This window comes from Clinocottus analis, unplaced genomic scaffold, assembly GCF_023055335.1.
Source record: "Clinocottus analis isolate CAN_PGR_092001 unplaced genomic scaffold, fCliAna1.0.p SCAF_8, whole genome shotgun sequence".
In the NCBI taxonomy this organism is placed as follows: Eukaryota; Metazoa; Chordata; class Actinopteri; order Perciformes; family Cottidae; genus Clinocottus; species Clinocottus analis.
In genome coordinates this window covers 1,894,704-1,915,142 of record NW_027176240.1, presented here as the reverse complement: position 1 = coordinate 1,915,142, position 20,439 = coordinate 1,894,704, and the positions used below count along the sequence as shown (strand labels likewise).

The 20,439-nt window shown below is 41.7% G+C and overlaps 1 protein-coding gene across 1 annotated transcript in view; it reads left to right on the top strand.

Moving 5' to 3' along the window:
• Nucleotides 1-7,405, top strand: part of epas1b (endothelial PAS domain protein 1b) — a 38,189-nt gene extending 30,784 nt beyond the window's left edge. Inside the window, exons 9-16 of the mRNA XM_068568638.1 lie at nt 284-483; nt 990-1,234; nt 1,595-1,705; nt 1,998-2,488; nt 2,661-2,757; nt 3,537-3,621; nt 3,758-3,916; nt 5,158-7,405. Of these exons, the coding sequence (XP_068424739.1) occupies nt 284-483; nt 990-1,234; nt 1,595-1,705; nt 1,998-2,488; nt 2,661-2,757; nt 3,537-3,621; nt 3,758-3,916; nt 5,158-5,309 (1,540 nt within the window). The 3' untranslated portion in view covers nt 5,310-7,405. The remainder of the gene's footprint in view (nt 1-283; nt 484-989; nt 1,235-1,594; nt 1,706-1,997; nt 2,489-2,660; nt 2,758-3,536; nt 3,622-3,757; nt 3,917-5,157) is intronic.
• Nucleotides 7,406-20,439: the final 13,034 nt, after the last annotated feature.

Here is a 20,439-nt window from a genome sequence, read left to right as displayed (position 1 = left end):
CGTTTCCACTGATTTATGTAACAAATAAATCGCCTCTTCCTCCAGCTGAGAAGAGGGCAGAATAAAAGAAGTTCAGGCGCTCAAGAAAGTCCAAATATTCCCCAAAAAATCTCACTTGGTCCAACGCTTCAGTCCTAAATGCGATCATGTCTTCACCCTGAAACATTCCCACTCAAACCCATCACACGCCACTTCACTCCAGCTCAAAGTGGGCCTCCGAAATCCTTCATCCTGTTTCATGTGCTCTTGAAGCAGTCCTCTCACCCCTCTACCCCTCCTGCAGTGACATCGAGGACGAGTCCATGATTCTGTCGTTGAAGCAGACGGAGTCCCTGTTCAGGCCGAGCAGCAGCGGCGGCGGCGGTTTCTTCGCCGCCGTAGAGCCGGGAGAAGAAGTCCTCTTCACCAAACTCAAGGAGGAGCCCGAGGAGCTCACCCGGCTGGCCCCGACGCCCGGGGACGCCGTCGTCGCCCTGGACTTCGGTCTGTATTGCCCCCCCCTTGCTGTTGCTTTGTTGAGGTCTTGATGTTGGCCTTAATGCCCTCCACAAAGAGCCACCTTGTCGCACTTAAACTATGGCAACCTAGGAAAGCTGAACATAATCTGTACGTAATCCCTCTTTTTGAACTTGCTGAGTTAGTTAATTGGTACTTGAAGTACACGGGAGGATCACGCATTATATTACAGAGTGGCACGTATTACGCTGCATGCATTTTCTTCGTTGAATATGGCACGAACAGATTTTCTCTGTTTTTTATGAATTCACTTGTTCATGCTGGTATTATATTGTTATATAAGTAGTATTTTCTACTCTGATTCGATGTTTTAAACCTTAGCATTGAACGCTACAAGACATTTTTCCCCCCCTGCATGAATTTATTCCAGAGGTACATATAAGTCGTCAACCCTCTCCCTCCACAACTGACTTCTTTCCTTCCTTCCTTCCTTCCTTCCTTCCTTCCTTCCTTCCTTCCTTCCTTCCTTGCAGAGCGCCCTCTGCTCGAGGAGCCCCAGCAGCCCGGAGGATACGGCCAGGCGTCCGCCGCGGCCATGCCCCCTCCGGGACCTCCGTCCTGGGCCGTGGAGAGCCACAAGCCCGCCACTCCGGCGTCGGTTATGGCTAACATGGCCGGCGCATTCGCCGCGCAGCAGCAGCAGCAGCAGCAGCAGCAGCAGCAGCATCGTCCGCCGCCGCCGCACAGCGTTACTTCGAGCCTCAGCAGCTGCTCCACGGTGAGGACGAGGACGCCGAGAGGGAGTAATTAGTCAGTGGACGAGCGACTGCTTGCGTTTTTGTTTCCTAGTTTGTTCTTTATGTGCTCAGTGAGGCCTGTGGGGTTGAAGGTCCCTCACTGTGGGCAACGTGTGTGAGAATAACGGGGGAGGATATTTGGAAGGAACGGACTCTCGGCAGTTGAATAGTGCCTTTGTCGAAACTCATCTCTTGCTCTTTTGTTTTCGGTGCTTTTTCTTTTTCAAACCGTTCTTTGGCTCACGTGTCGTCCCTTTTGCTTTCGGTCCATGTCCTCTTGTTTTGCTTCCCCTCATCGGTCTCATCCCCATTTATTTCCTCGTCCTCTCATCCTCTTGCAGCCCAGCAGCCCAGATGATTACTACAGCTCAGTGGACAGCGAACTCAAGGAGGAGCTGACGGAGAAGCTGTTTTCTCTGGACACGGGGGGGAGCGGTCCTGCAAACACTGAGGTGGGACTCCCATGAAAGTTTGTCTCTTTGTTATTAGCACATTCATTTGATTCATGAGGCCTATCTGACTCAAAAAGCTTGGCTTTCATCGTCTCTCTCTTCCTTTTTGGCCGAAGACTAGTCCAACATGGGCAAGATTCTACCCACGTTGAAGGATATTGACTTCCTCACAAGCAGAACATTATTAAAAACTCTACCTGCACAGTCTAAGAAAGAAACACACAATGCAACAGCTCAATAGTTGGCGACTTACTTTAAAACGTTATATTTTTGCGTTTTCCCCTTTTCCCAGAGCGACTTGAGCGACTTAGACCTGGAGACTCTGGCTCCTTACATCCCGATGGACGGCGAGGACTTCCAGCTGCATCCCATCGTCCCGGAGTCCGAGCCCCAGGAGGGCGGTCCGGCCAAAACGCAAGCGTGCACCCAGCGGAGCTTCAGCGACATCGCCAGCCTCTTCCAGCCGCTGTGCTCGCCTCCTCAGCCGCCGCAAGGCCGCTACCGGCACCAGCACCAGTCGGCGGCGGCCTGGGCGGCGGCGGCGGAGGAGAGAGCCTCCGGTCAGGGCGCCGTGGACTCCCGCGTGATGGGGCACATGCAGACCCCTCTGTCCTCCTCCTCCTCCTCCATGGGCGGCAGGCAGAATCTGCAGTGGCCGCCGGACCTGCTGATAACGCACCGACAACGGCAGCGAGCCAGCAAGGCGTACCCGATGGAGCCTTTGACCGGGGAGGAGCGCCCGTCCTGCCAACAGAACGGGCCGCGCCTCATGCAGAAACAGAGGTGACGTGACATCACGAGCTTAGGTTTCACAGCTGTTTCTTGTGATGCATTGATTAAAATGCAAAGTTAAGAAGTTAAGAATACGTAAAATCCATCCTGTTTGTAGAACAATACAATCTAAAAAGTGTGACATCATATTTAAATGTGTGTGTGTGTGTGTGTGTGTGTGCAGGTCCATTGATAACTTTGTGCAAGCCTACGGAGACATGAGTCCAGCCAGAGTGGCCATGGCCAACAGCATCAAGCGCTCCTTCACTCAGATGGCCGTGGTGAGTTTCTCTGATGAAACATTTATTCAGACAATCTTTTGGCATAAAATGCGTCATATTTTTCCATTTTTGAACCGAACGACACAGTTTTTTGACGGAAACTCCTTCCTAACAGACCAAGACTTTGTTTTATTGTGATTTTTATTGCAGATTCTGATTCTTTAGGTCCTAATCTTTCCATAAAGGTGTCTTATTGACGCTCCAGGAGGCTTTTTTGGGGAATCTGACTCATATCATGCTGGATGTTCATAGTTATGATCAAAATATCTTTTAAAAGTGATTTATTTGCAGATATGCCTTTTTTCCCCAAGACTTTGCTGAACAAATACATACAATAAACAAGTATTGGAATTAATTTGGGGTTCCTACGACAGCTCAAACACAGAGGAAAAGAGGCCTGGAGACAAAACTGGTTCCACAGTTTTCAACGAGTTAAAGCATCTTTTAATAGAAACCTAAAATAAAAGTATGAACCTGAAACCTCACATTTAATTTAACTTAATCTAATACCAGCAGCTAATTAATGAAACGTAATGGAGTGGGTCCTACTTTGACCCGACAGTGACGACAGACAAATTGGGGACTTATATATACGTGGAGATGGACAGTCTAAGAAACAGAAATAAATAAATCCCATATTTGAAGAGCTTTTTATGAAATTATTAGCTCAAATTAAAACATTAGCTACAATATATATATATATTTTTTTTCATAATTGTCTGCCTCAAATCTTTGGTGGGAATTCACTCTTTTGTCGTGGACTTGTGATTGTGTTTCAGGGCGACGGTTTGCATTCAGATCTCTTATGGAAGAAGATGAGAGGTGACAGTTGTGATCGCTCCCTCAGCGCCGGATCACTGGCAGGTATCAGCTCGTGTGTGTGTGTGTGTGTGTGTGTGTGTGTGTGTGTGTGTGTGTGTGTGTGTGTGTGTGTAAAAATAAATCTTGCACTATCATCTGTTCCCTCCAACAAACTGGACCTGTTGTTTCTGTGCATCAGCGCCAGAGATGAGCGGGATGATGCCAGCCGGCATGTCTTCACGCCTCAGCGCTGCGCAGCAACACAGGAAGTGTCAGTATCCAGTAAACGGCGTCGGTGGGATCTTCCAAAAGAGCTGCAACTACCCGTACAACATGCAGCCGTCCAACAAGACCGGGGGTGAGCCGACCCGACTGTCCTCTTTACAATCCACTGTGTTGAACTGGAGAGAAACTAACATCACTTATGGAGCTGTTTCTTACTCATTTGATATTACACCGCAAAAATGTCCTCAAGAGATTTTAAGAACACCACAGTTCTCCGATGGCGCAACGTGCTCGTAGACGGGGCGAAAATTAGCTTTAAAAAAATACTAAAATACAAAAAAATACAAACATTAGCGACAGAAAGTGAGCCAAATAAGAAAAAAGGGGATGGAGAGGAATGCGTGGCCAAAACGGGGTTGTCCAAATGATGAATGTGCCGACGCAACAACGGGGAACAGAGCCAGAGACTCATCAGGAATATTGGCAGAGATACACAGGCTAAGACGGGAACGACAACAAAAAAGGGGCTCTGGCGAGACTACAAACAAACATGAAGGAACGTGTGGAAAGAAACGGCCTCGTTGGAGCAAGGAAGAGCGGCTCTCTGCCTCGGTTGTTGGCAAAGTGTGGAGACTTGAAGTCGAGGGTCGTGCATGTAACAATGTACGGAGGATCCACGGCGTCCCTCCTGAGAGAAGCTGGTGACAACAAAGTCCAGATGGCGTTGACGTCTCGCGTTAAAGGAACACGCCCCCTCGCTTGCGTTGATCGCCAAAACTAGAAAGAGAACAGCGCTCCCCCGAGAGCGATCATTGCAGCGAGCATGGGAACAAAAGAACACACTCGAGGGAAGGAGCTGCGCTACCGAGGTAGAGCAACAGAGGAAACAGGGCGTTAAAAAACATGCAGTGCACTCACAAACACCGTCTTCATGGTCAGGATCAGAGCAAGGACTCAAATATATACATGCAGAAAGCAAGATGTGGAAGTCCTGAAACACCTTGAGACGAACAGAACATCTGTACACATGCAGACAATTTCATTAATCTGATGCTGTAAAAACTCTATCAATCATCAAAGTCTTTGTCAGAAGCCATCTTCTCAGTCTTAGAAGGGCAAAGATCCAACTTTATCAAACAAAATCATACACATTAAGATGCTTACTTATGTCACTGTCTCCCGGCTTGTATTTCATTGTATTAAACGTTTGCACTATTTCATGTTTATTCTCATTTTGCACACGTGTGGTGATCGTTTCTCGTGCACGTGAGCATTGTTGCAGCAGAATTGCGTTGCCCGAGACTGATTGGTCGATATTCTTGTGCAAATGACAATTAAAGGACTTCCTTTTTCCTTTTTTTTCCTGTCTCATAGGCATCGCTAGCCGTTTGCTGGGCCCTTCGTTTGAGGCCTCCTGCCTGCCGGAGTTGACCCGCTACGACTGCGAGGTCAACGTCCCGCTGCAGGGCAACCTGTACCTCCTCCAGGGCGGTGACCTGCTGAGAGCCCTGGACCAGGCCTCCTAGAGCCCCAGATTAAAAAAATCTGCCTTAGACCTGGACGTATTCCCGACCCCTTCAAGCCTCAGTCTGCAGCCCAAGACTCAAGCCTTTCTTTACCTTCATACCTCTGGGCCTCCTGAGAGCCCCGAGGCTAAGCTACCTATAGGGAATGGTCTTCATAACCACATCCTGCCTTATTTAGCTTCGATGGCTCAGCCCACACTAGTGTTCCCTGTTCCTTTTATAGTTCTGTACCTAGACCATGTGAGCAAGCTGAGATATCACGGTCGTTTTTTTTTTTTCCTGCCGCTTCTGACTCACACCAGAAGAACACCTTGTTGTACAAAAGTAGCGCCGCATTGAGCTAACCACATAGATGACCCACACATTTAAAGTAGCATGTGTCACTTGTTGAACGCAGGACAAGTAGCAGAGTAAAAAAAAGTTTAAAAAAGTCTCCACACTGGGGATTTAGCGCCGGTCGCCTGGGTTTTTAGCGTCTCTGTGTTGAGAAACTCCGGCCGATCGGAGGTCTTTGGTGTGAAAAGGAGTATTTTCTGTGGCACGGGGTTCAAACCTACAACCCATTTCTTATCGAGGCCCAGTAGCACGTCCTGATATGAACTCTATGCAGCGCAGTGCACAGACCTAGCTTCTCTTTAGCAGCTAACCCGCTAGCTCAGAGGAGAAGTGTTACGCTACCTAGACTACACTGTGTTCTTTCACTTTGGATGTTTAACCAGCAAGTGAACGCAGCCCGCTTTCTTAGTCTCCGTCAACGTTTGGGTGTCATGATCATGAGCCATTTTTAGATTTAAAAACCACCAATGATTATTTTTAAAGCATGGTATCTCTTTCTGCTAATCAATTGTCCCAAAAAAAACAACTTTTGAAATGATATGCTTCCAGAAATCGCCTATATTAGGATGTCCAACTCAAGTAAAAACAAAACATTAACAATATAGAGAATATTACATTTTGAGATCAAGGTTTTTTTTTTTCTTTCATCATGTTAATGTTCTATGTCTTCCTCCAAATAACTATCAATAAGCAGAATCAGAATAAAAGTGATACCCAGCTCGGCTTAAGCCTTTTTCCGCATGTTAAGACGAAGCTAAGGAGCCATCCACCTGCCTCTTCCTGCCTGAATCCATCCCACCTGAGTCTCTGTAACACCACCTGTTTAAATAACAAAGTAGTGCAGTTTATTCTTCCAAGAGTCGAGTTCACAGTCACATTACTTCTGTTTGGTTCAACTGTAATTACATATGTATTGTTGTTATTTTACATATTATAATAACTCTTTTTACACATTATACATTTTAGCTTTTATCAGACGTCCCCTGGTTATTTCTTATTAATCAGCAGGAGATGCAAATACTGCTTTACTTACTTCTTCTGTCAACAGGATTTTTCTTTATTTCTTTTGTCATACTCACAGACGCGCTAAACATATATTGTAAAACATGTATTCTACTGTAAGTTGGATGTTAAGTTTTTGTTCTTTTGTTTTTTTTTAACTTTTCTTCTTACATGTGTCCATTATTTATCTTAGCGTGTTTTCCTCACACTTGACTTTCTCAGTCAGGTCAGTAGCGTATGTGACTACAGGGTTGTTCTCTTTTTGTGCAATTATTTCATTGAGCTAAAGCTTATATAGTCAGCCGCAAAGCTTGCCTTATTCACCAAACTGATAGCTTTGCACGAAAGCATCTGACTTGCACACATTGTAATAGTTAATGTGATTACATATTGTTGACTTGCACACACTTCACGCGACATAGACAACCATAAAAAAAACAATAGTGTGCACAGACGATCTAAGAAACCTCTTTAACTTTGAGCTGTAACTGTTGCCCTTATGAGATCATGTGTCTTCGACTTTGTAACTACTACATGTTAGCTTGTTTTGCAGATCTTGGTCACATGGTTTTACATTTTGTGATGTACTTTTTCCACCATTCCAGGCAGCCATTGGTTTCCGTTTATTTCTGATGCATTTCTACAGGAAACGAAGCGTCTGCACCGCAACAACATAGCTAGCAGAATGGTTAGCTGTAGTGTAAAGTAGCCTATGTCAGATTTGAAGTTAATTGGCTTTTATGTTTAGCTCAAGAAGCTAAGCTAGAACTTAGCTTAAAACTTCTAGCTTGAAGAAACTTCAAGCTAGAAACTTTAAGCTAAGTTCTAGCTTAGTTTCAAGCTAGTTTCTTCAAGCTAAGAAACTTAGCTTGAAGAAACTAGCTTGAAGTTTCTTCAAGCTTGAAGCTAAGAAACATAGCTTGAAGAAACTAGCTTTAAGTTTCTACAAGCTAGCTTTAAGTTTCTTCAAGCTAGAAGCTAAGTTCTAGCTTAGTTTCAAGCTAGTTTCCTCAAGCTAAGAAACATAGCTGGAAGAAACTAGTTTAAAGTTTATTCAAGCTAGAAGCTTGAAGCTAAGGTCTAGCTTAGTTTCAAGCTAGTTTTCTTAAGTTAAGAAACTTAGCTTGAAGAAACTAGCTTGAAGCTAAGTTCTAGCTTAGTTTCAAGCTAGTTTCATCAAGCTAAGAAATGTGGCTTTAAGAAACTAGCTTGAAGTTTCTTCGAGCTAACCGGAGAGATATTTGGTTATAATGAGAGATGCACTAAGAGGGATCGAAAAAGCACTTTGGCTGATCCGAAAGGACGCTCGATCAATCAGAGTGCCACCTGCGCAGGTTCTATTCACCTCAGTTGCTCCTTTGTTGTGATATTAGCACAAAAATTAATCATTCTAGTGTCCCAATACATTTTATTTATTTTTGTAAAGGCCAATTTAGCTTTGAAATGAAGAAGGGCAGCAGAGGTTGCTCCCCTCGCCCTCTTTGCAAACTCACTGCACAATCCAATCAGTCTAAAGTCGATGGCAACAGCAAGTGCACGAGCGTTTCCTCATTCAGACTATACACATGTACATAGCAGCAGCAGCAGCCTTAGTTTTTAGTCCAGTTGAGCCGCCTGTGAAGTGACTTGAAGTGTATGTATTATTATGGTTAGGCCAGTTTATTTTGTAATTCATGACATGGAGGGGCTGCCAATACCAGAAAGCTTTCATACGGATTATTATGAGTAGACCCAATACACTAAAAACTGCAATTTTAACCCAAACAATGTCAATAATCTCACTGAGCGTACGCGTTTTCTGTAAGCACGTCAGCCACGTGTCTCTATTCTCTCCTTTTCCGTATTCTAGTATTTTTCTCTACTTTTTCGAGGTAATCGTCTTTGTGTGGTGACCACTCAAGAGAATGAATTATAGAGCTTTGTTCACATGTACGTTACGTATTTAAAGACAAAACTAATGGTGTTTTTTAGTGTTTGTGTTCTGGTACTTTGTCCTTATCTACCCCTGTAGATGCAGATGGATCAGATCCCTCGCTGTGCAGTTTCCTCTCGTGCTGTTTCTTTGTTGTGGAATTTTTTTTTCTTCCTCCCAGGGGTTTTATCCTTAAATATCCTATCGCTAAAATATCTATTGGATCTGTTGGCTGGGCGGTTCTGTTTTTTGCTCTTGCTTTAAGACGATAAAACAAAAAAACGTCAGGAAAAAAAGTTCAATCGGTTTCACTCTTCAGATATGTAGCATTTTTGAATATTGTAAAAAAAAAAAAAAAAAAAGGTGAAGTTGCCACATAATTAATCCTAGTTTTCGAGTTGCATATATAAAAGCAATGGTGCTTCATAGACCACGTATGTGTAATATTTTTTTAGACTTTGTATAACAACTCTTGGATCCTAACACTATATTTTGATGCTCTCTGATTTATATTGTGCTGAAATTTTCTTTAAAGTGTAATATTTTTTTAATCCTCATAATGTGCCTTATGGTTGTCCCAATGCAGACTCAGATTGCCCTTCAAGCGCACAGTTGACTTCCTTTTAAAAAATCCCAACACCTTAACAGGTTTTAACAAGCTAACCAGCTAGCATTTGTTGTGTCCAACAAAATGTCCCAGTTGGATGATCATTTTCATAATAACCCCTCAGGTTGTGTAGTCAACCGCTGCTTAGTACCTTCCTCTGAAACATTCATTTAGATCCAGATAGAACAGCAGCCTGGTTTAGGAAACACACAATAGACGCCCACTAAAGTAGAACCATATTCAAACCCTTTGTAAATCCCCCCTGGTGATAACGGGTGTAAATTTGTGTAAGTTTATTTTAAGGGAAGAGATTCCCCAACTCATCAACAAAACCTCACGGTCCGTTCGTTGATGAAGCTGCTTGTGGGTTTTTAGTTGAAAGAGATTTGTCTGTACAGTAAAAGTTCTCCGGGGAGGGTCAAAGGTCACAGGGGGACGGCAGTGACGAAGTTAGCGCCTCGCTTTTTTTTGCGGATCACTTGACACACGTGTTGAGCGTCCATTATGGTCACTCTGTAAAACCAAATTTGCCTGACTTTGATCTTTTATTTTTAAAAAAAAGTGGTTCAAACAGGCCGCAAAGTTTGCGACATGATGATTCAGATTGTTTAGAAAGGCTGTAACCAAATCTGTTGAAGTAAATGACGGTGTTTCAACCGAAAGGACGTCAGGACTAACGTGTTATTACAACTGATGATAAAGTCCAAATCTATAAATATTAAATCCAGCTTGTGGGAGAGTAAATCGAGCCAGCTGAACAGGACTGGAGATTATTATTATTATTATTTTTATTATACTATGAGGGGTGAGAAGCAGTTTGATAAGTTATGAAAAGAAGTGATGTCGACTTGATTGACACACAAAAAGAGAGATTATATTCTGCTCAGCATGCCCACTGATGCATATCTCCTCAACTCCTCCACTTGACATATAACTCATCTCTTACTCCCCGTCTCCCCTCAGACTCAAAAGCCAAATTTGTTTTTCCTTTTTCAATGTTTAAGGCAAGTTGAGATATTCCTATTGGCAGGATGAAGTCTAGTTTAACAAATGTTCTGTATAAGAATCAATTATAGAAATAAAAGTAGGTCATATTACAGAAAAGCACCTTACAGCTTGTTCAAATTATTATTTTAAGTACATTTTTGGAGACCAAAGAGTTTTTAGGTTTTAAAAGGTTTAATGTTCTGAGACGTGCGCTTGGAGGAAGAAGAGCACCTCAGATGTCATTTTGAACAACTGGTGAGATTTGAACTAAACTGGGTTAATGTATGTGGAAAGAGTTGGCTAGATGGAAGTCGTTTTATCCAAAATCAAAATCTAGGCAGAGGAGAGGTCCCGCCCCCGTTTTAGGAGAGCTTCTGATCCACTCGCTTGGACCAGATAATTTAAAATGAGATGTTTAAAAATGGACATGAACCACTCATTTTAACAAAGATAACAAATGTTTTTGAAATGCACCTCAGTGAGCTTCTTCTGAGATGTATTTATGTATTCTAACATTGTTTTATCTTTGCTGAAATGAAAACGTGTGAACAACGTGCTTATCTGAGGAGAGGGTGTCATATTCAAAAAGAAAATCTAGAGAAAACTCTCAGAGAGAGAAAGCAAACGCGAGTAGCATAAATGCTAACCCAAAAAATGGGCGGGGCTTAATCTCTTATTTATATCCGAGAAGGTTTATCACCAGATCTAGTACTCAACGTGCTGTGCTGCTTGAAGGGTTTCCCCCCAAAAAAACAAAAGTCATGGAAGGTGTCATGAGTGTATTCACTCATTCATTGCACTTCCTCTTTAAAGACAATATCAGCATCTTGTGTCTCGTGTGACAACAGGGTTTTTTCTTTAATTTTACTTATGGGATCCATGTTTAGCTACTTGTATTCTGTTTTTGTCAATGTCATACAGTAAAGTTTTATTAGCTGATCAATGATCTGCATTTTTTATATGCTAAAAATCCGTATTGATCTTACTATTATCATATATTATATATCATCAATGTTATTACTATATGGGGAACTTAATAACCCGATAAGGAGTTTGTGTTCATGCACTGATATCTTATAATTAAAGCATACTGCTCTTACCCTCCTCCCTCACCGGCCTTCTGCGTGGTTTATTGTTTGTTTTTTTCATTTTAATTTATGTTCTGATCATGAGCAGTCGAGACGGAGGAAGTGATTAATTCACAATCTATTAGAACTAAAATGTTTGAGCTTCAACCTGGAAATAAAAAAAAAGGTCTATTAATTCCAGTCAAATTTGCTGACATAGCAAATCTTTATAGATTGAGTCCAATCTTATGAATGATTTTTACTAGAGGACGAGATGCTGCCGTATTGTGAATTTATGAATACCCATTTTTGTATTATATATCCCCAAATCTAATGAAAATATAGATTAGATTGTCATAACAATAAAATCAAGATACAAGTTTTCATAGTATATGAAGAAGAATTTATTCATATATGTAATTTAGAGTGTATAAACCTGTACTTTCACAGTACTTGCCATCATCAGATGCAACAAAAGACCACAGGGAACAGACCCGTTTCATCGTAAGTTAGGGTCGGTGTCTTGCTTAAGGACACGTCGTGTTGATGTGTTGACGGGGCTTGCAGATACAACAACAACAACAACAATTGAGGAACCGTTTCCATTGAGATGTTTTTTTTGGCTGCGCTGAAGGCCCGTCTTCATCAGTCCGGGACGGGCTAGCGCTTTGCAACTGCTTGCTGGCGAGGAAAGGTCTGGAGTCTATGAGGTCCTTTATCATATAATCCTGTAACACTGGCGGGATGGAGACACATGTGCTCGCTGTGGCAGGTGCAGATGGTTTTCTAGATGACTGGTCACTTGAGGACAAATTGTCGCCTGTCCTTACTGTCGGACTGACCTTATTCCGGCGCCCTTTCTCAACGCAGGTCTTCTCAGCCTTATTTTTGTCAGTGTCGCTTGCCTTGCGGCGGGGTATAATCGCCCGGGTAAGAAACGTCTTGCATACACGGAAGAACTTGCCGTAATCGACATACCGGACAGGACGGGATCTTCTGTTCTCCGACCAACTCCGACTGACTGTGTCAATGGAGTCGGCTGATGCGAGAGGAAGTTGAGGGACGGAATTCAAATCGCCTGAATACTTGTATTTTGTGACGGGGGAAGTTGTAGTTGTGTCATCTTCCCTGAATTTTGTCGTCTCCTTCGTGTGTTTCCGTGTCCCTCTTCGCTGGCTAAGAAGTCTCAGAAGATCAAAAAACCCACGTAACTTTTTCTCCACCTTTTGGGTGATGTATTGAGCTTTATCTTCTCCATCCGGGACCTCGGCCATCCACCTGTTGAAGTCGGCCTTCAACTCTTCAATATTCAAAGCGATCCGCTCCACTTTATCCGAGATGTAGACATCGATTTCGACTTCCCAGCTGGATTTTGTGTTTCCTTCAGTCTCCATTTTCAAATTGCAGTAAAACAATCTAAAATAGGAAGGTATGAACAGGTAGGAGAGCCTGTGGCTGTTACGTGCTACACTGTTAGAAATGTTGTTATAGGTTAAACGCAGTGGAATCTGCCTTTGAAAGGAGTTCTTGATGAAGACGTCACACAAACACACACATTCTTTTCTAGCAATCCTCCTGGGGACCGAGAGGAGAGGGGGCGTGGCTTATCTCTTCCGCCCGTCCGCCATTATTTCTGCTTTGTACGTGTTGTGGAAGTCCCACAAACGTCGGGCCGTCACACGTCAGACGTCACTCGTGTCTGGTTTCATATATTATCCGTTTTGCTCAGTAAAACTCAGTAAACTGCGTCAAGTGAGCCGCACGCGTGAAAATAAATAAATAAATCTATTCCTGGTGTTACGGTATGGTGGTCTACGGTGGCTTAGATAGGACAAAAAGCATTCAAACGTTCATTCAAATCCCAATATTTAAATTGCTATAAAAGCAGATCCTTAAATTTGTAAAGTAAATTTACAACGCAGTCCTGTTCAGGGGGACCTCTTCTATGCACATGTACCATGGCCATGAGATTTTACTGTACAGTTTTGGAGAGAATTGACTTCAAAGTCAGCTTCAGTGACATAATGATAGTCATAATGTCACAATTTCCAATATTCAAACGGCTATAGAAACAGATCCTTAAATTTGTAAAGTAAGATTACAACGCAGCCTTGTTCATGTTGACCTCTGCTATGCACATGTGTATGGCCTCGAGATTTTACTGTACAGTTTTGGAGGAAATTGACTTCAAAGTCAGCTTTAATGACATAATGATATTCATAATTTCACAATATTCAAACAGCTATAACAGCAGATCCTTAAACTTGTAGTAAAGCAAGTAAAACCTGAACAAGACTGAGTTATAATTTTACTTTACAAATTTAAGGATCTGTTTTTATATCAGTTTGAATATTAGAAAATGTGACATTATGAATAGCATTATGTCATTGAAGCTGAATTTGAATTCAATTTGAATTCAATTTTCTCACTTGACCGCAGTGGCGCTACTCGAGGCAGACACACACACACACACACACACACACACACACACACACACGCGTCATGCCGACCCTCTCGTCGCAGCAACAAACAGGCTGTTATGTTTTTTTCCATTACAATATTTATCCCCTCGTGGCTATTTCAGGTCCTAGTGTGAGGACATATAATTGTCCCTCATTGTGCGTCTCCTTTGTGTAATTTCCTCTATGTCCTTCTCGCTGAAGCATCTCTCGTTCTTTCTCTTTTCAATTCTATCGCTCCTGCTCAGTCTCTGGTTCCTTGTATCATTACATTTAATTGCAGATATTTTTGTCCAAAGCCACTTCCAATAAGTCCATTCAGACTCGATGAGAACAAACAACTGAGTTTAGTGCTACAGTACATCTGCTTTATTTTATTTCATCACGGATCCAATGGAGTCATGCTTCACCATATTTTATTGATGAATAAGTAATAATGACTGATGGCAGGGCTGCTTTAACCTCACAGAATGCATTATTTCTCATAACCGTGTGAGTTGGAGAACGTTATGTCAAGTGTCTGCCGAGTTGTTAAGTAAAGTCTCCTGAGGTTGTTATAGTCACGTTTAAACCAAAATATTGATGAGGGGAGCTAAATAATGTAACTTTTACTTAAAGCGAGAGAAACCACAACACTGTCATCGCCTGAGGTTGTTGCTATCTATCACCTCCATCTCAAAGTTATCTAAACAATGCACGACCTTGAAGTGCATCCTCCACTTCCTGTTGTGGACCGGGTGTGGTGGGACTCGGTGCAGAGGAAACGCAACAGGAGGCTCGTTGAGAAAAATCTAAAAAAGTACTTTAAGTCCACAAAAACAGACCCCTTACTGTAAAAAACAAACAAACAGTGGATAACTATGAGCTAAATCACAGTAAATAACATGGCAGCCATTTTTCACTTACTGTGAAAAAAAGGCAGTTATTGTTATTGTGTATTGTATTTTTAAATACAGTAGCAGTGTTTTAAATGTGTAATCAAACAAAATAATTAAAGTATTTACTGTATTTTTGGTTACAGTAGTAGTGTTATGACCGTAATATAAAAAAATACCATTTTTTTCCATTTTTATTACATTTTCTGGCACTAGTATTTTATTTTAATACATTTATTTTAGGAGTATTTTGTATGAAAATATATTTTTATGTACTTTTGACAATCTCTGCAGAGAGCTAGCAGCAGCGCTAGCTGGCTACAGCGGGGAGCTAGCAGGGAGCTGGCTACAGCAGGGAGCTAGCGGGGAGCTGGCTACAGCGGGGAGCTAGCTGGAAGCTGGCTACAGCGGGGAGCTAGCGGGAAGCTGGCTACAGCGGGGAGCTAGCAGGGAGCTGGCTACAGCGGGGAGCTAGCGGGAAGCTGGCTACAGCAGGGAGCTAGCAGGGAGCTGGCTACAGCCGGGAGCTAGCAGGGAGCTGGCTACAGTAGGGAGCTAGCAGGGAGCTGGCTACAGCCGGGAGCTAGCAGGGAGCTGGCTACAGTAGGGAGCTAGCAGGGAGCTGGCTACAGCGGGGAGCTAGCAGGGAGCTGGCTACAGCGGGGAGCAAGCGGTGAGCTAGCGGCGACACCCGCCGAAGGTAGTATCCCCGACTTCTTGTAACCCGACTTTTACAATATAGAGTTTGTCTTTTCTCGCTCTGGCATCCAAAAGCGATCAAACCAAACACAGCGATCGCCTACAAATTGCAGGGATACAAACTCTGAGAGTTGACTAAACATTAAAAGACTTCAAAACAACCCGCGATGGACGAAGTCCGCGAAGTAATCAGCTTTATTTTTTACAATTATCATACATGTTTTAAGGCCGTAAAACCCCTAACCACACACTTTTATACACTTTTCTCGGACAGGCATTAACAACGGAACGGGATTGTTGCGGGTAATTGCGATCGCACATGCCTCTCATATCTCAACAACACATTGTGTGCACCCTGAGTGGTTTGGTTGTTTCTCCATCTGGGGGGAAACAGACGTTCACGAGAACAACGGCAGACCTTTTTACGACTCGATCAACAAAAAATGTTTGATTAGGGAACCAGAATTTCAACATTGGAACCAAAAAGACTTTGGCCTCTTTGTTATACAGCAACACAATGGATGTCTTACGTCACACAATTATTGACAAACTGATTGTCCCGAGTCTTTTCTTCTGGCTTTGTTTTGCTGTGAGAATTCATTCAGAAATACAATTATCGGCCCAAATCCAGTCTCTCCAGCCCACCGTTGCGTTTTCAGCAATTGTTCTGATCTGGGAAGCATGAAGACAAAGAGCTCATGCAACGATTGCTCAATCCCCTCACTGTTTGACCCCTTTCTACCGCTTTGTGGCTCGATCAGGAAAAGAGCCAAAAGTAAGCCTTCTGATTGGATGAGGTGGCGAGAGGGTCAGTGATCATATCCTCTATTGATACACAGGAAGACACTGCATTTAGAGAGGGTAGGACATTCTTCATACATAGCAAATAAACAAGCTCTTTTAATCCGGTAATGCAATTGCTGGTCAGGATACACAGATTATGTTCTGTTCATCTCCTTTTAGTTACGTAAGTGCTGAATATGTGGGTCAGAAACGTTTATTTTTGTGCACATAATCACACTTTTACTCTAAAATAAAGAAAGATAACAATTGGCACAACGGTTATTTACATATCAAGGGTGACCGATTCATCTATCTTCATCGACTGATCGTTTCAGCACCGAACTGATGAAAATGTTACTTGAAAATAAGTCCAATCATTAAAGCGATATTGTTTAAGCGATATTGTTTGTTTGTGTGCATTCTACATGTTCTGACCTCTGAGGGACCTCTGGGCCTTTTCCAAACCTCCCAATGACCTGGAGAGCACTTCCTGTGTGTGAAAGACAGATTGAAGAGACGCTGTTTCATCCTTCTGTGTGTGTGTGTGTGTGTGTGTGTGTGTGTGTGTGTGTGTGTGTGTGTGTGTGTGTGTGTGTGTGTGTGTGTGTGTGTGTTTAAGTGAACTCTACAGACAGAACTGCGGCTGTAAAGCTTCCGGAGGGCAAACGTTGTCTTTCTCATGAGAATGTTTCTCTGTAAATGACTCAGATCTCTCTCTCTCTCTTTCTCTCTCTCTCTCTCTCTCTCTCTCTCTCTCTCTCTCTCTCTCTCTCTCTCTCTCTCTCTTCAACGCTATGTCTCAATATGGTATGCCATAAAAGAATTTGAACAAAATCATACACTGTAAAAAAACGCCTGTTAAATTTACTGTGTTTGTGAGCAGTAACCTGCTGTAAACTATTTCCCAGTAAAATACTGTGTATTCATTTAAATATTACAGTAGCCAAATCTTTACTGTACATTTAAAAAAAAATAAAAACATAGTAGTGCTGTGGGGAAATAACCACAGTAACCAAGAATCTACTGTAAAAAAAAAAAACATTACACCCAAAAAGTACTGTAGAAAATGACAATAACTAATAATCTAATGTAGTTATAGACTGTGTTTTTTTTAGTTTTTTTTTTTTTTACAGTAAGTTACTTCTCGATGGCCGCCAGTTAATAACTGTCAATTTTACAGTGTGTTTTTTTTACAGTGTCGTTATTTAACAAATTAGATAAGTCAAACTACATTATGTCAAAAATACAATAAATGAGAAAGTGTATGTCATAAATATGTAAAACAAAAGGTCAGTATGTCATGAAATGCAACAAAAAGTAACACAATCTACAATAAATATTTGTATTGGTAAAAAATAAGTTGTAATAAATCATATTAGTAAGTTGCAAGTTACATAAAACAATTGCAGATACAGAGTATTGCATGAGTAAAAAAGTAATAAAAATAAAAAGAGAGTCATAAATCCATCTCTAAATTGCGTTGCACCGTTCAAGCTTGCTCAATTCAGCTGGAGCACAAAAGCTTAATGTGTGTAAGACTGTTGTGTTGCACATAACCACGTAAGCGAGGCACAGCTCAGGTATTAATCCTGCTGAGTTACTAAAGAAGGAATTAATAAATACTCAGCCCTGGAGTTTGACTATTTATTTTCAGTCACTGTGTGATTCAAGTTGAGGGAGAGAATGGAAGTCAAGCATATCTTTATATTTACATCATATGTTCTTTCACTCATTGTCGATCTTAACATATAATATGTAAGCCAATAAGCAATTTAATATGGAAAACAGGCTTTCCAGCTATTCCTCTGCATTGTGTCACCAGCTGCAGCTCGCTGAAGTTCATCACTCACATGAATATGAATATGCATCGCCATCTAGCGGTCAAGGACATGTACAACAGTGCTCACAGAAAGGTAGTTGTAAAATAAATGTCATACAAGGTCATATAAGGTCATAGCAGTATGCCATAAAAACTGAAATAATGTCGGATGTCATGAAGAAAATATTTATTATAGTGTAGTTTTCCATAATTAAATAATAAAACACATTTATTAAAAAAAAATCAAAGTGTAGTCAAAACTAATAACATGTGCAATCATTTTGTTAAAACAATGCAAATAAAGTTATATATGTGCAAAAAATAACTCATATTTGTCAAAAAAGATGACTAAGGAAGCCAATTGGATCCCTGTTTTCTCCCCATAGCTTAATGTTGAAGTGTCCTTGAGCAAGACACTGATGCCCCAGAGCTTCACCGCAGCACAAAGCTCCTTCATTACTACGGATGGTGACATGCAGAGAATAATACTATAATAATAATACTTATGACGTGATATAGTATGTCCATTCATGACATACTATATTATAACCACATTTCTGACGTTCTAATAACGCTTCATTGGTCATAAAGACTCAACAATAGTCTGTTGGTTTCTGGCGATAAGCTTCACTTTATCTCTCCTCCGGGGTTAAACGAGGATGTCTAAAGTTCTGCTCCCTCTCAAATGATTATTAATCTCTGAGCGGCGTGATTAAATCAATGAGCTCTCAACATAAAAGCAGACGCGAGTGTGAATGGCTGATGACTCACAACCCTCCACAAAGACTGTATCACTCCAGTAAATCATGTTTTTTTTAAATTCTAGCATTGATTAACTGTTTATCTTCATGTGAAGGATGAATATTTAACTGTATGTCACAGTTATTAGGCGATACTGTGCATTTGGAGTAATATTAACAGGGTAATTTTATTATTATTGACATTCCTAAATTGTTTTATGGCTCTCCATGAACAAAACAAAAGTGTGAGAGACGATCAGAGGCGGTCCTGTGACCTCACACGGGGCCAATCCCTGATTTGTTTGAGCGCTATAAGATACGATGATTCTCTCCTCTTCCCGCTAGGAAACACTCTGACTCCTGAGAGAAGGTATGTTCCAATATATTCTACATTTTTTAACCCATCAGGGTTTCTTGTGTTTTACTTTTTTTTGTGTAGATAAAAACATACATTACTCTTTCATGACTTTATGAGTAATCTGATTGTGGGGTTGCTGCTAAAATGTCTTTTTTTTTTAACATCTTAATGTAAACTTCCACCCATATGAAAAGTTTTTTGAAAAAAGGATGTTGGGGGCAAATTTAGCGAGTGATACCTTCTGGAGTTTTGATTATTTCTTTGTTCGCTGCGTAAAATAGACAAGTTTTGCTTCATTAGTTTTCATTTGATTAGTGATTATTGCTTTTAATTCAAACTCGATGATGTTGCGAGTCTGGTGAAACACATTAAAAAGGTCATAAAGAACTCAGTGTTCTTCTTTTATAAACCAAAAGGACACTCTGCTTGTCATACATTGCCGCTGCCGTGTTTGTTAAACGTGCTTGATCGGTAATCTATTCCAAAACATAATGTCCAAAGGTAAAGCTGGTGTTAATGATACAAGCGGCTCCGTAGAAAAGGAGCCTCAATGTAATCCTGCTCACTGGAGAAAAAACACATTGCGGAGAGAGAACTGTGCCGAAAACTGAACTAATAATACAAATAATACAGATAATTAGACATTTTAGTGCTCAGGGCACTTTACTTTGGTGAAGACAAACATTGAAACAAGAAAGATGACAATAGTGAGACACAAAATAAATAAAAAACTACTTCACAGACTAAATGCAGATTTAGATGAGTGCTGCTTTGAAAGAGGCGAGCGGTTCCTTCAGGTGGTTGGAGTCGACGACGGAGAGGAGGAGCAGGGTGGAGGTGAAGGGTCCAGGTGGCAGGTTGGAGGTTAGAGGCCTCATGCCAAATAGTGAGATGTTCAAATCTGAGAGGGAGATTAGGGACGAGTGAGAGAGCCGGTGAGTGAGGGTATTTCCAGTGGCCAAGTTAATTGTAGATGGTCTCAATTTTGGTTTTGTTGGAAGATATATGAGAAGGAGTTGCGTTTCATAGGTTTGAGAAGTGTATTTATCGTGGAGAAGAAGGGCCTTGGGGTTGGAGGAAGTAGTAAGTAGAGACTTTTTCTGGACTCTTCTAGATTTATTATTATTTAATGTTGGAAAAATTCACTCGACACCTCGGAGTGAAATCATTAAAACAAGGACATTTATTCTTCGAAGAAGGAGGAGAGTCAGAAACACGACGTAACAAATTGGATCAACAAATACACACCATGACCCACTCACAAAAACCCTCACGGCGTCTTCGACCTGATCCTGAATTCCCCCCCCCCCTCTAATCCCTCCCCTCTTTGGATCGGCCTCGGCATGATCATATGATAACGAAGGAGCGGCTCGTTCTTTTCAGACAGAAACCTACAGATTCCCCACAAGTCTCGTGGCGATCAAGAGTCACGGCAAGAATGCGTGTGATATTAAACAGAGACAGTTTAATGAGACGTCAGACTTAT